The sequence below is a fragment of the Telmatherina bonti genome (genome assembly GCF_933228915.1).
Source record: "Telmatherina bonti genome assembly, chromosome: 14".
NCBI classification, from domain to species: Eukaryota; Metazoa; Chordata; class Actinopteri; order Atheriniformes; family Telmatherinidae; genus Telmatherina; species Telmatherina bonti.
This window is the reverse complement of record NC_136612.1, coordinates 37,567,515-37,589,738: the sequence shown is the minus strand read 5'-3', so window position 1 is coordinate 37,589,738 and position 22,224 is coordinate 37,567,515. Positions and strand designations below refer to the sequence as shown.

Genomic DNA, 22,224 nt, shown 5'->3' with positions numbered 1-22,224 from the left:
AAAAATGAATTAATGCGTATAACTCCACAACTTTTGCCAAACCAAAAAATCCAGGAGAAGTTTCCAACAGGTTTTCCAAGACATCAAAGATTGATGTGGATCCCAGCAACATTCTGGATACTACCATCCAGAACAGGAACAACATTCTGGATACTACCATCCAGAACAGGAACAACATGCTGGATACCACCATCCAGAACAGGAACAACATGCTGGATACCATCATCCAGAACAGGAACAACATGCTGCATACTACCATCTAGAAAAGGAACAACATTCTGGATACTACCATCTAGAACAGGAACAACATTCTGCATACTACCATCTAGAACAGGAACAACATTCTGGATACTACCATCTAGAACGGGCATAACATGCTGCATACTACCATCTAGAACAGGAACAACATTCTGGATACTACCATCCAGAACAGGAACAACATTCTGGATACTACCATCCAGAACAGGAACAACATGCTGGATACCACCATCCAGAACAGGAACAACATGCTGGATACCATCATCCAGAACAGGAACAACATGCTGCATACTACCATCTAGAAAAGGAACAACATTCTGGATACTACCATCTAGAACAGGAACAACATTCTGCATACTACCATCTAGAACAGGAACAACATTCTGGATACTACCATCTAGAACGGGCATAACATGCTGCATACTACCATCTAGAACAGGAACAACATTCTGGATACTACCATCCAGAACAGGAACAACATTCTGGATACTACCATCTAGAACAGGAACAACATTCTGGATACTACCATCCAGACCAGGAACAACATTCTGGATTCTACCATCCAGAACAGGAACAACATGCTGGATACTACCATCCACAACAGGAACAACGTTCTGGATACTACCATCTAGAACAGGAACAACATGCTGCATACTACCATCCAGAACAGGAACAACATTCTGCATACTACCATCTAGAACAGGAACAACATTCTGGATACTACCATCTAGAACAGGAACAACATGCTGCATACTACCATCCAGAACAGGAACAACATTCGGGATACTACCATCTAGAACAGGAACAACATGCTGGATACTACCATCCAGAACAGGAACAACATTCTGGATACTACCATCCAGAACAGGAACAACGTTCTGGATACTACCGTCTAGAATGGGCATAACATGTTGGATACTACCATCCAGAACAGGAACAACATGCTGGATACTACCATCCACAACAGGAACAACATGCTGGATACTACCATCTAGAACAGGAACAACATGCTGCATACTACCATCCAGAACAGGAACAACATGCTGGATACTACCATCCAGAATGGGCATAACATGTTGGATACTACCATCCAGAACAGGAACAACATGCTGGATACTACCATCCACAACAGGAACAACATGCTGGATACTACCATCTAGAACAGGAACAACATGCTGCATACTACCATCTAGAACAGGAACAACATTCTGCATACTACCATCCAGAACAGGAACAACATGCTGGATACTACCATCCACAACAGGAACAACGTTCTGGATACTACCAGCTAGAACAGGAACAACATGCTGCATACTACCATCCAGAACAGGAACAACATTCTGCATACTACCATCTAGAACAGGAACAACATTCTGGATACTACCATCAAGAACGGGCATAACATGTTGGATACTTCCATGCAGAACAGGAACAACGTTCTGGATACTACCATCTAGAACGGGCATAACATGTTGGATACTACCATCCAGAACAGGAACAACGTTCTGGATACTACCATCTAGAACGGGCATAACATGTTGGATACTACCATCCAGAACAGGAACAACATTCTGCATACTACCATCTAGAACAGGAACAACATGCTGGATACTACCATCTAGAACGGGCATAACATGCTGCATACTACCATCTAGAACAGGAACAACATTCTGGATACTACCATCCAGAACAGGAACAACATTCTGCATACTACCATCTAGAACAGGAACAACATTCTGGATACTACCATCTAGAACAGGAACAACATGCTGCATACTACCATCTAGAACAGGAACAACATTCTGCATACTACCATCTAGAACAGGAACAACATTCTGGATACTACCATCTAGAACGGGCATAACATGTTGGATACTTCCATGCAGAACAGGAACAACGTTCTGGATACTACCATCTAGAACGGGCATAACATGTATGATACTACCATCCAGAACAGGAACAACGTTCTGGATACTACCATCTAGAACGGGCATAACATGTTGGATACTACCATCCAGAACAGGAACAACATTCTGCATACTACCATCTAGAACAGGAACAACATTCTGGATACTACCATCTAGAACGGGCATAACATGTTGCATACTACCATCTAGAACAGGAACAACATTCTGGATACTACCATCCACAACAGGAACAACGTTCTGGATACTACCATCTAGAACAGGAACAACATGCTGCATACTACCATCCAGAACAGGAACAACATTCTGCATACTACCATCTAGAACAGGAACAACATTCTGGATACTACCATCTAGAACAGGAACAACATGCTGCATACTACCATCCAGAAGAGGAACAACATTCGGGATACTACCATCTAGAACAGGAACAACATGCTGGATACTACCATCCAGAACAGGAACAACATTCTGGATACTACCATCTAGAATGGGCATAACATGTTGGATACTACCATCCAGAACAGGACCAACATGCTGGATACTACCATCCACAACAGGAACAACATGCTGCATACTACCATCTAGAACAGGAACAACATTCTGGATACTACCATCTAGAACAGGAACAACATGCTGCATACTACCATCCAGAAGAGGAACAACATTCGGGATACTACCATCTAGAACAGGAACAACATGCTGGATACTACCATCCAGAACAGGAACAACATTCTGGATACTACCATCTAGAACGGGCATAACATGTTGGATACTACCATCCAGAACAGGAACAACGTTCTGGATACTACCATCTAGAATGGGCATAACATGTTGGATACTACCATCCAGAACAGGACCAACATGCTGGATACTACCATCCACAACAGGAACAACATGCTGGATACTACCATCTAGAACAAGAACAACATGCTGCATACTACCATCTAGAACAGGAACAACATTCTGCATACTACCATCTAGAACTGGAACAACATTCTGGATACTACCATCTAGAACGGGCATAACATGTTGGATACTACCATCCAGAACAGGAACAACGTTCTAGATACTACCATCTAGAACGGGCATAACATGTTGGATACTACCATCCAGAACAGGAACAACATGCTGGATACTACCATCCAGAACAGGAACAACGTTCTGGATACTACCATCTAGAACGGGCATAACATGTTGGATACTACCATCCAGAACAGGAACAACATTCTGCATACTACCATCTAGAACAGGAACAACATTCTGGATACTACCATCTAGAACGGGCATAACATGCTGCATACTACCATCTAGAACAGGAACAACATTCTGGATACTACCATCCAGAACAGGAACAACATTCTGGATACTACCATCTAGAACAGGAACAACGTTCTGGATATTACCATCCAGAACAGGAACAACATTCTGGATACTACCATCCAGAACAGGAACAACGTTCTGGATACTACCATCTAGAACAGGAACAACATTCTGGATACTACCATCTAGAACGGGCATAACATGTTGGATACTACCATCCAGAACAGGAACAACATGCTTGATACTACCATCCACAACAGGAACAACATTCTGGATACTACCATCTAGAACAGGAACAACATGCTGCATACTACCATCCAGAACAGGAACAACATTCTGCATACTACCATCCAGAACAGGAACAACATTCTGGATACTACCATCCAGAACAGGAACAACATTCTGGATAATACCATCTAGAACAGGAACAACATTTTTCATACTACCATCTAGAACAGGAACAACATTCTGGATACTACCATCTAGAACGGGCATAACATGTTGGATACTACCATCCAGAACAGGAACAACGTTCTGGATACTACCATCTAGAACGGGCATAAGATGTTGGATACGACCATCCAGAAAAGGAACAACGTTCTGGATACTACCATCCAGAACAGGAACAACATTCTGCATACTACCATCTAGAACAGGAACAACATTCTGGATACTACCATCTAGAACGGGCATAACATGCTGCATACTACCATCCAGAACAGGAACAACATTCTGGATACTACCATCTAGAACGGGCATAACATGTTGGATACTACCATCCAGACCAGGAACAACATTCTGGATTCTACCATCCAGAACGGGCATATCATGCTGCATACTACCATCCAGAACAGGAACAACATTCTGGATACTACCATCTAGAACGGGCATAACATCTTGGATACTACCATCCAGAACAGGAACAACGTTCTGGATACTACCATCTAGAACGGGCATAAGATGTTGGATACTACCATCCAGAACAGGAACAACGTTCTGGATATTACCATCTAGAACGGGCATAACATGTTGGATACTACCATCCAGAACAGGAACAACATTCTGCATACTACCATCTAGAACAGGAACAACATTCTGGATACTACCATCAAGAACGGGCATAACATGTTGGATACTTCCATGCAGAACAGGAACAACGTTCTGGATACTACCATCTAGAACGGGCATAACATGTTGGATACTACCATCCAGAACAGGAACAACGTTCTGGATACTACCATCTAGAACGGGCATAACATGTTGGATACTACCATCCAGAACAGGAACAACATTCTGCATACTACCATCTAGAACAGGAACAACATTCTGGATACTACCATCTAGAACGGGCATAACATGCTGCATACTACCATCTAGAACAGGAACAACATTCTGGATACTACCATCCAGAACAGGAACAACATTCTGCATACTACCATCTAGAACAGGAACAACATTCTGGATACTACCATCTAGAACAGGAACAACGTTCTGGATACTACCATCCAGAACAGGAACAACATTCTGGATACTACCATCCAGAACAGGAACAACGTTCTGGATACTACCATCTAGAACAGGAACAACATTCTGGATACTACCATCTAGAACGGGCATAACATGTTGGATACTACCATCCAGAACAGGAACAACGTTCTGGATACTACCATCTAGAACGGGCATAACATGTTGGATACTACCATCCAGAACAGGAACAACGTTCTGGATACTACCATCTAGAACGGGCATAACATGTTGGATACTACCATCCAGAACAGGAACAACATGCTGGATACTACCATCCACAACAGGAACAACGTTCTGGATACTACCATCTAGAACAGGAACAACATGCTGCATACTACCATCCAGAACAGGAACAACATTCTGCATACTACCATCTAGAACAGGAACAACATTCTGGATACTACCATCTAGAACAGGAACAACATGCTGCATACTACCATACAGAACAGGAACAACATTCGGGATACTACCATCTAGAACAGGAACAACATGCTGGATACTACCATCCAGAACAGGAACAACATTCTGGATACTACCATCTAGAACGGGCATAACATGTTGGATACTACCATCCAGAACAGGAACAACGTTCTGGATACTACCATCTAGAATGGGCATAACATGTTGGATACTACCATCCAGAACAGGAACAACATGCTGGATACTACCCTCCACAACAGGAACAACATGCTGGATACTACCATCTAGAACAGGAACAACATGCTGCATACTACCATCTAGAACAGGAACAACATTCTGCATACTACCATCTAGAACAGGAACAACATTCTGGATACTACCATCTAGAACGGGCATAACATGTTGGATACTTCCATGCAGAACAGGAACAACGTTCTGGATACTACCATCTAGAACGGGCATAACATGTTGGATACTACCATCCAGAACAGGAACAACGTTCTGGATACTACCATCTAGAACGGGCATAACATGTTGGATACTACCATCCAGAACAGGAACAACATTCTGCATACTACCATCTAGAACAGGAACAACATTCTGGATACTACCATCTAGAACGGGCATAACATGCTGCATACTACCATCTAGAACAGGAACAACATTCTGGATACTACCATCCACAACAGGAACAACGTTCTGGATACTACCATCTAGAACAGGAACAACATGCTGCATACTACCATCCAGAACAGGAACAACATTCTGCATACTACCATCTAGAACAGGAACAACATTCTGGATACTACCATCTAGAACAGGAACAACATGCTGCATACTACCATCCAGAAGAGGAACAACATTCGGGATACTACCATCTAGAACAGGAACAACATGCTGGATACTACCATCCAGAACAGGAACAACATTCTGGATACTACCATCTAGAACGGGCATAACATGTTGGATACTACCATCCAGAACAGGAACAACGTTCTGGATACTACCATCTAGAATGGGCATAACATGTTGGATACTACCATCCAGAACAGGAACAACATGCTGGATACTACCATCCACAACAGGAACAACATGCTGGATACTACCATCTAGAACAGGAACAACATGCTGCATACTACCATCTAGAACAGGAACAACATTCTGCATACTACCAACTAGAACTGGAACAACATTCTGGATACTACCATCTAGAACGGACATAACATGTTGGATACTACCATCCAGAACAGGAACAACGTTCTAGATACTACCATCTAGAACGGGCATAACATGTTGGATACTACCATCCAGAACAGGAACAACATGCTGGATACTACCATCCAGAACAGGAACAACGTTCTGGATACTACCATCTAGAACGGGCATAACATGTTGGATACTACCATCCAGAACAGGAACAACATTCTGCATACTACCATCTAGAACAGGAACAACATTCTGGATACTACCATCTAGAACGGGCATAACATGCTGCATACTACCATCTAGAACAGGAACAACATTCTGGATACTACCATCCAGAACAGGAACAACATTCTGGATACTACCATCTAGATCAGGAACAACGTTCTGGATATTACCATCCAGAACAGGAACAACATTCTGGATACTACCATCCAGAACAGGAACAACGTTCTGGATACTACCATCTAGAACAGGAACAACATTCTGGATACTACCATCTAGAACGGGCATAACATGCTGCATACTACCATCTAGAACAGGAACAACATTCTGGATACTACCATCCAGAACAGGAACAACATTCTGGATACTACCATCTAGATCAGGAACAACGTTCTGGATATTACCATCCAGAACAGGAACAACATTCTGGATACTACCATCCATAACAGGAACAACGTTCTGGATACTACCATCTAGAACAGGAACAACATTCTGGATACTACCATCTAGAACGGGCATAACATGTTGGATACTACCATCCAGAACAGGAACAACATTCTGGATACTACCATCCACAACAGGAACAACGTTCTGGATACTACCATCTAGAACAGGAACAACATGCTGCATACTACCATCCAGAACAGGAACAACATTCTGCATACTACCATCTAGAACAGGAACAACATTCTGGATACTACCATCTAGAACAGGAACAACATGCTGCATACTACCATCCAGAAGAGGAACAACATTCGGGATACTACCATCTAGAACAGGAACAACATGCTGGATACTACCATCCAGAACAGGAACAACATTCTGGATACTACCATCTAGAACGGGCATAACATGTTGGATACTACCATCCAGAACAGGAACAACGTTCTGGATACTACCATCTAGAATGGGCATAACATGTTGGATACTACCATCCAGAACAGGAACAACATGCTGGATACTACCATCCACAACAGGAACAACATGCTGGATACTACCATCTAGAACAGGAACAACATGCTGCATACTACCATCTAGAACAGGAACAACATTCTGCATACTACCATCTAGAACTGGAACAACATTCTGGATACTACCATCTAGAACGGGCATAACATGTTGGATACTACCATCCAGAACAGGAACAACGTTCTGGATACTACCATCTAGAACGGGCATAACATGTTGGATACTACCATCCAGAACAGGAACAACATTCTGCATACTACCATCTAGAACAGGAACAACATTCTGGATACTACCATCAAGAACGGGCATAACATGCTGCATACTACCATCTAGAACAGGAACAACATTCTGTATACTACCATCCAGAACAGGAACAACATTCTGGATACTACCATCTAGATCAGGAACAACGTTCTGGATATTACCATCCAGAACAGGAACAACATTCTGGATACTACCATCCAGAACAGGAACAACGTTCTGGATACTACCATCTAGAACAGGAACAACATTCTGGATACTACCATCTAGAACGGGCATAACATGTTGGATGCTACCATCCAGAACAGGAACAACATGCTGGATACTACCATCCACAACAGGAACAACATTCTGGATACTACCATCTAGAACAGGAACAACATGCTGCATACTACCATCCAGAACAGGAACAACATTCTGCATACTACCATCTAGAACAGGAACAACATTCTGGATACTACCATCCAGAACAGGAACAACATTCTGGATAATACCATCTAGAACAGGAACAACATTTTTCATACTACCATCTAGAACAGGAACAACATTCTGGATACTACCATCTAGAACGGGCATAACATGTTGGATACTACCATCCAGAACAGGAACAACGTTCTGGATACTACCATCTAGAACGGGCATAAGATGTTGGATACGACCATCCAGAAAAGGAACAACGTTCTGGATACTACCATCTAGAACGGGCATAACATGTTGGATACTACCATCCAGAACAGGAACAACATTCTGCATACTACCATCTAGAACAGGAACAACATTCTGGATACTACCATCTAGAACGGGCATAACATGCTGCATACTACCATCCAGAACAGGAACAACATTCTGGATACTACCATCTAGAACGGGCATAACATGTTGGATACTACCATCCAGACCAGGAACAACATTCTGGATTCTACCATCCAGAACGGGCATATCATGCTGCATACTACCATCCAGAACAGGAACAACATTCTGGATACTACCATCTAGAACGGGCATAACATCTTGGATACTACCATCCAGAACAGGAACAACATTCTGGATACTACCATCTAGAACGGGCATAAGATGTTGGATACTACCATCCAGGACAGGAACAACGTTCTGGATATTACCATCTAGAACGGGCATAACATGTTGGATACTACCATCCAGAACAGGAACAACATTCTGCATACTACCATCTAGAACAGGAACAACATTCTGGATACTACCATCTAGAACGGGCATAACATGCTGCATACTACCATCCAGAACAGGAACAACATTCTGGATACTACCATCTAGAACAGGAACAACATTCTGGATACTACCATCTAGAACGGGCATAACATGCTGCATACTACCATCTAGAACAGGAACAACGTTCTGGATACTACCATCCAGAACAGGAACAACATTCTGGATACTACCATCTAGATCAGGAACAACGTTCTGGATATTACCATCCAGAACAGGAACAACGTTCTGGATACTACCATCTAGAACAGGAACAACATTCTGGATACTACCATCTAGAACGGGCATAACATGTTGGATGCTACCATCCAGAACAGGAACAACATGCTGGATACTACCATCCACAACAGGAACAACATTCTGGATACTACCATCTAGAACAGGAACAACATGCTGCATACTACCATCCAGAACAGGAACAACATTCTGCATACTACCATCTAGAACAGGAACAACATTCTGGATACTACCATCCAGAACAGGAACAACATTCTGGATAATACCATCTAGAACAGGAACAACATTTTTCATACTACCATCTAGAACAGGAACAACATTCTGGATACTACCATCTAGAACGGGCATAACATGTTGGATACTACCATCCAGAACAGGAACAACGTTCTGGATACTACCATCTAGAACGGGCATAAGATGTTGGATACGACCATCCAGAAAAGGAACAACGTTCTGGATACTACCATCTAGAACGGGCATAACATGTTGGATACTACCATCCAGAACAGGAACAACATTCTGCATACTACCATCTAGAACAGGAACAACATTCTGGATACTACCATCTAGAACGGGCATAACATGCTGCATACTACCATCCAGAACAGGAACAACATTCTGGATACTACCATCTAGAACGGGCATAGCATGTTGGATACTACCATCCAGACCAGGAACAACATTCTGGATTCTACCATCCAGAACGGGCATATCATGCTGCATACTACCATCCAGAACAGGAACAACATTCTGGATACTACCATCTAGAACGGGCATAACATCTTGGATACTACCATCCAGAACAGGAACAACATTCTGGATACTACCATCTAGAACGGGCATAAGATGTTGGATACTACCATCCAGGACAGGAACAACGTTCTGGATATTACCATCTAGAACGGGCATAACATGTTGGATACTACCATCCAGAACAGGAACAACATTCTGCATACTACCATCTAGAACAGGAACAACATTCTGGATACTACCATCTAGAACGGGCATAACATGTTGGATACTACCATCCAGACCAGGAACAACATTCTGGATTCTACCATCCAGAACAGGAACAACATGCTGGATACTACCATCCAGAACAGGAACAACGTTCTGGATACTACCATCTAGAACAGGAACAACATGCTGCATACTACCATCCAGAACAGGAACAACGTTCTGGATACTACCATCTAGAACAGGAACAACATGCTGGATACTACCATCCAGAACAGGAACAACATTCTGGATACTACCATCTAGAACGGGCATAACATGTTGGATACTACCATCCAGAACAGGAACAACGTTCTGGATACTACCATCTAGAACAGGAACAACATGCTGGATACTACCATCCAGAACAGGAACAACATTCTGGATACTACCATCTAGAACGGGCATGACATGTTGGTTACTACCATCCAGAACAGGAACAACGTTCTGGATACTACCATCTAGAACGGGCATAACATGTTGGATACTACCATCCAGAACAGGAACAACATTCTGCATACTACCATCTAGAACAGGAACAACATTCTGCATACTACCATCTAGAACAGGAACAACATTCTGGATACTACCATCCAGAACAGGAACAACGTTCTGGATACTACCATCTAGAACAGGAACAACATGCTGCATACTACCATCCAGAACAGGAACAACGTTCTGGATACTACCATCTAGAACAGGAACAACATTCTGGATACTACCATCTAGAACGGGCATAACATGTTGGATACTACCATCTAGAACAGGAACAACGTTCTGGATACTACCATCTAGAACGGGCATAACATGTTGGATACTACCATCCACAACAGGAACAACGTTCTGGATACTACCATCTAGAACAGGAACAACATGCTGGATACTACCATCCAGAACAGGAACAACATTCTGGATACTACCATCTAGAACGGGCATAACATGTTGGATACTACCATCCAGAACAGGAACAACGTTCTGGATACTACCATCTAGAACAGGAACAACATGCTGGATACTACCATCCAGAACAGGAACAACATTCTGGATACTACCATCTAGAACGGGCATGACATGTTGGTTACTACCATCCAGAACAGGAACAACATTCTGGATACTACCATCTAGAACGGGCATAACATGTTGGATACTACCATCCAGAACAGGAACAACATTCTGCATACTACCATCTAGAACAGGAACAACATTCTGCATACTACCATCTAGAACAGGAACAACATTCTGGATACTACCATCCAGAACAGGAACAACATTCTGGATAATACCATCTAGAACAGGAACAACATTTTTCATACTACCATCCAGAACAGGAACAACATTCTGGATACTACCATCTAGAACGGGCATAAGATGTTGGATACTACCATCCAGGACAGGAACAACGTTCTGGATATTACCATCTAGAACGGGCATAACATGTTGGATACTACCATCCAGAACAGGAACAACATTCTGCATACTACCATCTAGAACAGGAACAACATTCTGGATACTACCATCTAGAACGGGCATAACATGTTGGATACTACCATCCAGACCAGGAACAACATTCTGGATTCTACCATCCAGAACAGGAACAACATGCTGGATACTACCATCCAGAACAGGAACAACGTTCTGGATACTACCATCTAGAACAGGAACAACATGCTGCATACTACCATCCAGAACAGGAACAACGTTCTGGATACTACCATCTAGAACAGGAACAACATGCTGGATACTACCATCCAGAACAGGAACAACATTCTGGATACTACCATCTAGAACGGGCATAACATGTTGGATACTACCATCCAGAACAGGAACAACGTTCTGGATACTACCATCTAGAACAGGAACAACATGCTGGATACTACCATCCAGAACAGGAACAACATTCTGGATACTACCATCTAGAACGGGCATGACATGTTGGTTACTACCATCCAGAACAGGAACAACGTTCTGGATACTACCATCTAGAACGGGCATAACATGTTGGATACTACCATCCAGAACAGGAACAACATTCTGCATACTACCATCTAGAACAGGAACAACATTCTGGATACTACCATCCAGAACAGGAACAACGTTCTGGATACTACCATCTAGAACAGGAACAACATGCTGCATACTACCATCCAGAACAGGAACAACGTTCTGGATACTACCATCTAGAACAGGAACAACATTCTGGATACTACCATCTAGAACGGGCATAACATGTTGGATACTACCATCTAGAACAGGAACAACGTTCTGGATACTACCATCTAGAACGGGCATAACATGTTGGATACTACCATCCACAACAGGAACAACGTTCTGGATACTACCATCTAGAACAGGAACAACATGCTGGATACTACCATCCAGAACAGGAACAACATTCTGGATACTACCATCTAGAACGGGCATAACATGTTGGATACTACCATCCAGAACAGGAACAACGTTCTGGATACTACCATCTAGAACAGGAACAACATGCTGGATACTACCATCCAGAACAGGAACAACATTCTGGATACTACCATCTAGAACGGGCATGACATGTTGGTTACTACCATCCAGAACAGGAACAACGTTCTGGATACTACCATCTAGAACGGGCATAACATGTTGGATACTACCATCCAGAACAGGAACAACATTCTGCATACTACCATCTAGAACAGGAACAACATTCTGCATACTACCATCTAGAACAGGAACAACATTCTGGATACTACCATCCAGAACAGGAACAACATTCTGGATAATACCATCTAGAACAGGAACAACATTTTTCATACTACCATCTAGAACAGGAACAACATTCTGGATACTACCATCTAGAACGGGCATAACATGTTGGATACTACCATCCAGAACAGGAACAACGTTCTGGATACTACCATCTAGAACGGGCATAAGATGTTGGATACGACCATCCAGAAAAGGAACAACGTTCTGGATACTACCATCTAGAACGGGCATAACATGTTGGATACTACCATCCAGAACAGGAACAACATTCTGCATACTACCATCTAGAACAGGAACAACATTCTGGATACTACCATCTAGAACGGGCATAACATGCTGCATACTACCATCCAGAACAGGAACAACATTCTGGATACTACCATCTAGAACGGGCATAGCATGTTGGATACTACCATCCAGACCAGGAACAACATTCTGGATTCTACCATCCAGAACGGGCATATCATGCTGCATACTACCATCCAGAACAGGAACAACATTCTGGATACTACCATCTAGAACGGGCATAACATCTTGGATACTACCATCCAGAACAGGAACAACATTCTGGATACTACCATCTAGAACGGGCATAAGATGTTGGATACTACCATCCAGGACAGGAACAACGTTCTGGATATTACCATCTAGAACGGGCATAACATGTTGGATACTACCATCCAGAACAGGAACAACATTCTGCATACTACCATCTAGAACAGGAACAACATTCTGGATACTACCATCTAGAACGGGCATAACATGTTGGATACTACCATCCAGACCAGGAACAACATTCTGGATTCTACCATCCAGAACAGGAACAACATGCTGGATACTACCATCCAGAACAGGAACAACGTTCTGGATACTACCATCTAGAACAGGAACAACATGCTGCATACTACCATCCAGAACAGGAACAACGTTCTGGATACTACCATCTAGAACAGGAACAACATGCTGGATACTACCATCCAGAACAGGAACAACATTCTGGATACTACCATCTAGAACGGGCATAACATGTTGGATACTACCATCCAGAACAGGAACAACGTTCTGGATACTACCATCTAGAACAGGAACAACATGCTGGATACTACCATCCAGAACAGGAACAACATTCTGGATACTACCATCTAGAACGGGCATGACATGTTGGTTACTACCATCCAGAACAGGAACAACGTTCTGGATACTACCATCTAGAACGGGCATAACATGTTGGATACTACCATCCAGAACAGGAACAACATTCTGCATACTACCATCTAGAACAGGAACAACATTCTGGATACTACCATCCAGAACAGGAACAACGTTCTGGATACTACCATCTAGAACAGGAACAACATGCTGCATACTACCATCCAGAACAGGAACAACGTTCTGGATACTACCATCTAGAACAGGAACAACATTCTGGATACTACCATCTAGAACGGGCATAACATGTTGGATACTACCATCTAGAACAGGAACAACGTTCTGGATACTACCATCTAGAACGGGCATAACATGTTGGATACTACCATCCACAACAGGAACAACGTTCTGGATACTACCATCTAGAACAGGAACAACATGCTGGATACTACCATCCAGAACAGGAACAACATTCTGGATACTACCATCTAGAACGGGCATAACATGTTGGATACTACCATCCAGAACAGGAACAACGTTCTGGATACTACCATCTAGAACAGGAACAACATGCTGGATACTACCATCCAGAACAGGAACAACATTCTGGATACTACCATCTAGAACGGGCATGACATGTTGGTTACTACCATCCAGAACAGGAACAACGTTCTGGATACTACCATCTAGAACGGGCATAACATGTTGGATACTACCATCCAGAACAGGAACAACATTCTGCATACAACCATCTGGAACGGGCATAACATGTTGGTTACTACCATCCAGAACAGGAACAACATTCTGGATACTACCATCCAGAACAGGAACAACATTCTGCATACTACCATCTAGATTAGGAACAACATGTTGGATACTACCATCCAGAACAGGAACAACATGCTGGATACTACCATCCAGAACAGGAACAACATTCTGGATACTACCATCTAGAACGGGCATAACATGTTGGATACTACCATCCAGAACAGGAACAACATTCTGCATACTACCATCTAGAACAGGAACAACATTCTGGATACTACCATCCAGAACAGGAACAACGTTCTGGATACTACCATCTAGAACAGGAACAACATGCTGCATACTACCATCCAGAACAGGAACAACGTTCTGGATACTACCATCTAGAACAGGAACAACATTCTGGATACTACCATCTAGAACGGGCATAACATGTTGGATACTACCATCCAGAACAGGAACAACATTCTGGATACTACCATCTAGAACAGGAACAACATGCTGGATACTACCATCCAGAACAGGAACAACATTCTGGATACAACCATCTGGAACGGGCATAACATGTTGGTTACTACCATCCAGAACAGGAACAACGTTCTGGATACTACCGTCTAGAACTGGCATAACATGCTGCATACTACCATCCAGAACAGGAACAACATTCTGGATAGTACCATCTAAAACGGGCATAACATGTTGGATACTACCATCCAGAACAGGAACAACATTCTGGATACTACCATCCAGAACAGGAACAACATTCTGGATACTACCATTCTGGATACTACCATCCAGAACAGGAACAACATTCCGGATACTACCATCCAGAACAGGAACAACATTCCGGATACTACCATCCAGAACAGGAACAACATTTTGGATACTACCATCTAGATTAGGAACAACATTCTGGATACTACCATCTAGAACGGGCATAACATGTTGGATACTACCATCCAGAACAGGAACAACATTCTGGATACTACCATCTAGAACGGGCATAACATGTTGGATACTACCATCCAGAACAGGAACAACATGCTGGATACTACCATCCAGAACAGGAACAACATGCTGGATACTACCATCCAGAACAGGAACAACATGCTGGATACTACCATCCAGAACAGGAACAACATGCTGGATACTACCATCCAGAACAGGAACAACATGTTGGATACTACCATCCAGAACAGGAACAACATTCTGGATACTACTATCCAGAACAGGAACAACATGCTGGATACTGCCATCCAGAACAGGAACAACATGCTGGATACTACCATCCAGAACAGGAACAACATTCTGAATACTACCATCCAGAACAGGAACAACATTCTGGATACTACTATCCAGAACAGGAACAACATTCTGGATACTACTATCCAGAACAGGAACAACATGCTGGATACTACCATCCAGAACAGGAACAACATAGGGCTGCTCTCACCTGTCCCATCACAGTGACTTGTCTTTGTCCTGCAGGTGAATGATGTGGACCAGAGCGGAGCCTGGTTTGAAGATGGCATGAAGCTGGAGGCGATCGACCCTCTGAACCTTTCCGCCATCTGCGTTGCAACCGTGAGGAAGGTAAGGGTCGAGCCGAGCTTCCAAGTCCAACACCATAGGCTGGACGCTCGACATCACATCTAGCTTCCTCCTCCAGGTCCTGGCTGACGGATACCTGATGATCGGCATCGACGGCTCGGAGGCCGCCGATGGCTCAGACTGGTTCTGCTATCACTCCACGTCCCCCTCCATCTTCCCGGCCGGCTTTTGTGAGATCAATAACATCGAGCTGACACCCCCCAGAGGTACAACGGGGGAGATGGAGGAGATTAGAGATCAGTACAGGACAAAGTGTTGACATTTTTCTAAGAACAGGACAAGTTTAGGACAGCTGTGTAGTCAGGACATCACAGTACTGAGACTAAAGTCTACTTCTGCTCCCTTTTGTCGGTAAACATGGGCGTTCGTATTAAACGTTGTCTTTCGTCTCTGTCCACATACTCTTACGTTGCCATGGTTGTTAAGTCAGTTCATTCACTAAGGGGCAGTGCTGAGTTCAGGGTTTTGACAGTATCTGCGTCATTTTCTTCTTCTCTGGTTTGTTCCTTCTATCTGGTTATGTGTCAGCCATTACTGTGCGTTCATCTGCATATCTGTCTACTGTGTTCAGCATGAATACCCTTTAGGCTGGAGCTTGATTCTCTGTTATTTTCCTTACTGTAGAGGTGGTAACAATAAAAACACCACAAACACAACAATATAACCAGAACAATGCAGTAGAAGTATATGAATAAATATAAGAACATACATTAACATGAATGCATTATTTTAAGCTCTCTGCAAAGATCCAGTCGGTTCACTGCCATACCAAGAATACTAAACTAGAACGAAAATACATTGTTTGTGTTTGTGTGCACTTAGGTGTCTCGGGGAGGGACAGACTGGTTGCCATGGGTGCCCCTACCAGGGGCATAAAGCCCCCAACCACATAGCTACTAAGATCTACAGGACACACAAACCCCTCCAGCACGATAAGGTGGCTGCTCAGGGAGGGGAAATAAAGATACCGATGTTCTTTTTAAGGCCATCATAATTACCGTGTTGAAAAAGATTGTTGTTGGAAAGAGATTAATCTGTGGAGTTAATGCGTTTATTTTTTTATTTAACTCAAACGGCAGCATTATTACTCATATTTGTAAACTTTTCCTCAATTATAAAGTTTCTGACAGTTTTCAATATGAGTTTTCTTACATTTAGTATTAATGTTATCTCACTATAATCGACTTTTCAGATCGACTTATATTTATGCCATTAAGAGTATTGGTATGGCTAATATTTGGATCAATGCAAATATCTAGTGGTTTTTAACCCATTTCTAGAAAGGTGTGTGGTGGGTCAACAACTCAATAACCTCAGTACCTGCGGTAGGGAGGATCTTCCGGCTGCAGAGCCTGATTAAAATGTGTCGAGGTGGCCAGTCCTTTCCATAAACCATCAATCGTCAAAGTAAAGTATTGATACCATACTTTTTGATATCTATATGGATATTAATTTTAGTATGGAAGAGTATGTAAAAATGTATTTTTTTACAACACTAGGACTGGGCAATATGGCCTCAAATATTAAAATATTTTGAGAAGTTCACCTCAGTAACAATAAATGGATGATAACTATTAGACTGATACTAGACTTTGGACTGATGTATGGATCCATTGTGTGACTGGTCCAGAGATCAGTTGTGACTGCAATGTGCTTAACGTATCTTAATTCTGCAGCAACCTTTTTTCTCCCCGCTCTGCTGGGCACATTGAAATGACCGTCAGCAAAATGATGTCAGTTATCAAATTTCGATATCTGTAAATTTTCGGTTTATTGCCCAGGCCAAACTGCAGCAACACAGCCCTCACAGAAGGCTGAGAGCTCTCTGCAGAGAGACGTTGTCCCGTCCAAGCCTACAAATGTCCCAAAACCATGACAACTGTGCCTGATGATATAACCCCTGTGTTTATCAGGTTACAGCTGCCTTCCCTTCAGGTGGTTTGAGTATTTAAAGGAGAGCAAGTCTGTGGCGGCTCCAGTCAACCTCTTCAACAAGGTGAGAAGCAGGTGAAATGTCCAACCAGTCAATGCACGTTTTCCTGAGTCCATGGTGTTATCTGAGTCAGTGGAAACACCGCACACATGGGGAATATGTCGGCTTCAAAGTAAACACTTAGTCTCTGACTTTACCATCTCATGCAGCAGCACATAAAAATGACTCTCTCCTCCTGGATTCCCTTTACGGCTCCTCATCCTCAGCAGCAGTTTCACTGATGATCCAGATGTAGCGGAGGAGACTTTAACATGACATAGGATGAAGTACTGAATCAGGGTGAAGTACTGGGACAGGATGAAGTACTGGGACAGGGTGAAGTACTGCATCAGGGTGAAGTACTGGGACAGGGTGAAGTACTGCATCAGGGTGAAGTACTGGGACAGGGTGAAGTACTGGATCAGGGTGAAGTACTGGGACAGGATGAAGTACTGGATCAGGATGAAGTACTGGGACAGGATGAAGTACTGGGACAGGGTGAAGTACTGGATCAGGGTGAAGTACTGGGACAGGATGAAGTACTAGATCAGGGTGAAGTACTGGGACAGGATGAAGTACTAGATCAGGGTGAAGTACTGGGGCACGATGAAGTACTGGGAAAGGATGAAGAACTAGAACAGGGTGAAGTACTGAGACAGGATGAAGAACTAGAACAGGGTGAATTACTGGGACAGGATGAAGTACTACATCAGGGTGAAGTACTGGGACTGGATGAAGTACTGGGAAAGGATAGAGTACTAGATCAGGATGAAGTACTGGGACAGGATGAAGTACTAGATCAGGGTGAAGTATGGGGACAGGATGATGTACTAGATCAGGGTGAAGTACTGGGACAGGGTGAAGTACTGGATAAGGGTGAAGTACTCGGACAGGGTGCAGTACTGGGACAGGATGAAGTACTACATCAGGGTGAAGTACTGGGACAGGATGAAGTACTAGATCAGAGTGAAGTACTGGGACAGGATGAAGTACTAGCTCAGGGTGAAGTACTGGGACAGGATGAAGTACTGGGACAGGGTGAAGTACTGGGACAAGGTGAAGTACTGGATCAGGGTGAAGTACTGGGACAGGATGAAGTACTAGATCAGGGTGAAGTACTGGGACAGGATGAAGTACTCGGACAGAGTGAAGTACTAGATCAGAGTGAAGTACTGGGACAGGATGAAGTACTAGCTCAGGGTGAAGTACTGGGACAGGATGAAGTACTGGGACAGAGTGAAGTACTAGATCAGAGTGAAGTACTGGATCAGGATGAAGTACTAGATCAGGGTGAAGTACTGGGAAAGGATGAAGTACTAGATCAGGGTGAAGTACTCGGACAGCATGAAGTACTAGATCAGAGTGAAATACTGGGACAGGATGAAGTACTGGATCAGGGTAAAGTACTGGGACAGGGTGAAGTACTGGGACAGGGTGAAGTACTGGGACAGGATGAAGTACTGGGACAGGGTGAAGTACTGGGACAGGGTGAAGTACTGGATCAGGGTAAAGTACTGGATCAGGGTGAAGTACTAGATCAGGGTGAAGTACTGGGAAAGGATGAAGTACTAGATCAGGGTGAAGTACTCGGACAGCATGAAGTACTAGATCAGAGTGAAATACTGGGACAGGATGAAGAACTACATCAGGGTGAAGTACTGGGACAGGATAAAGTACTGGGAAAGGATGAAGTACTAGATCAGGGTGAAGTATGGGGACAGGATGATGTACTAGATCAGGGTGAAGTACTGGGACAGGGTGAAGTACTGGATAAGGGTGAAGTACTTGGAAAGGATGAAGAACTAGATCAGAGTGAAGTACTGGGACAGGATGAAGTACTGGATCAGGGTAAAGTATTGGGACAGGGTGAAGTACTGGGACAGGGTGAAGTACTGGATCATGGTGAAGTACTGGATCAGGGTGAAGTACTGGGAAAGGATGAAGTACTAGATCAGGGTGAAGTACTGGGACAGGATGAAGTACTAGATCAGGGTGAAGTACTGGGACACGATGAAGTACTGGGAAAGGATGAAGAACTAGAACAGGGTGAAGTACTGGGACAGGATGAAGAACTAGAACAGGGTGAAGTACTGGGACAGGATGAAGAACTAGAACATGGTGAAGTACTGGGACAGGATGAAATACTGGGACAGGGTGGAGTACTAGATCAGGGTGAAGTACTGGGACATGATGAAGTACTGGATCAGGGTGAAGTACTGGGACAGGATGAAGAACTACATCAGGGTGAAGTACTGGGAAAGGATAGAGTACTACATCAGGATGAAGTACTGGGACAGGATGAAGTACTAGATCAGGGTGAAGTACTGGGACAGGGTGAAGTACTGGATAAGGGTGAAGTACTTGGAAAGGATGAAGAACTAGATCAGAGTGAAGTACTGGGACAGGATGAAGTACTGGATCAGGGTAAAGTATTGGGACAGGATGAAGTACTGGGACAGGGTGAAGTACTGGATCATGGTGAAGTACTGGATCAGGGTGAAGTACTGGGAAAGGATGAAGTACTAGATCAGGGTGAAGTACTGGGACAGGATGAAGTACTAGATCAGAGTGAAGTACTGGGACAGGATGAAGTACTGGATCAGGGTGAAGTACTGGGACAGGGTAAAGTACTGGATCAGGGTGAAGTACTGGGAAAGGATGAAGTACTGGGACAGGGTGAAGTACTGGATCAGGGTGAAGTACTGGGACAGGGTGAAGTACTGGGACAAGGTGAAGTACTGGATCAAGGTGAAGTACTGGATCAGGGTGAAGTACTGGGACAGGGTGAAGTACTGGATCAGGGTGAAGTACTGGGACAGGGTAAAGTACTGGATCAGGGTGAAGTACTGGATCAGGTTGAAGTACTGGGACAGGATGAAGTACTGGATCAGGGTGAAGTACTGGGACAGGATGAAGTACTGGATCATGGTGAAGTACTGGATCAGGGTGAAGTACTGGATCAGGGTGAAGTACTGGGACAGGATGAAGTACTGGGACAGGGTGAAGTACTGGGACAGGGTGAGGTACTGGGACAGGATGAAGTACTGGGACAGGGTGAAGTACTGGATCAGGGTGAAGTACTGGATCAGGTTAAAGTACTGGGACATGATGAAGTACTGGATCAGGGTGAAGTACTGGGACTGGATGAAGAACTAGAACAGGGTGAAGTACTGGGACAGGATGAAGAACTAGAACAGGGTGAATTACTGGGACAGGATGAAGTACTACATCAGGGTGAAGTACTGGGACAGGATGAAGTACTGGGAAAGGATAGAGTACTAGATCAGGATGAAGTACTGGGACAGGATGAAGTACTAGATCAGGGTGAAGTACTGGGACAGGATGAAGTACTGGGAAAGGATGAAGTACTAGATCAGGGTGAAGTAC

At 43.4% G+C, this 22,224-nt stretch overlaps 1 protein-coding gene across 1 annotated transcript in view; it reads left to right on the top strand.

Moving 5' to 3' along the window:
* Positions 1-22,224, top strand: part of LOC306765492 (MBT domain-containing protein 1-like) — a 117,726-nt gene that overhangs the window by 21,021 nt on the left and 74,481 nt on the right. Inside the window, exons 12-14 of the mRNA XM_079252969.1 lie at positions 16,743-16,847; positions 16,924-17,071; positions 18,779-18,861. Of these exons, the coding sequence (XP_079109095.1) occupies positions 16,743-16,847; positions 16,924-17,071; positions 18,779-18,861 (336 nt within the window). The remainder of the gene's footprint in view (positions 1-16,742; positions 16,848-16,923; positions 17,072-18,778; positions 18,862-22,224) is intronic.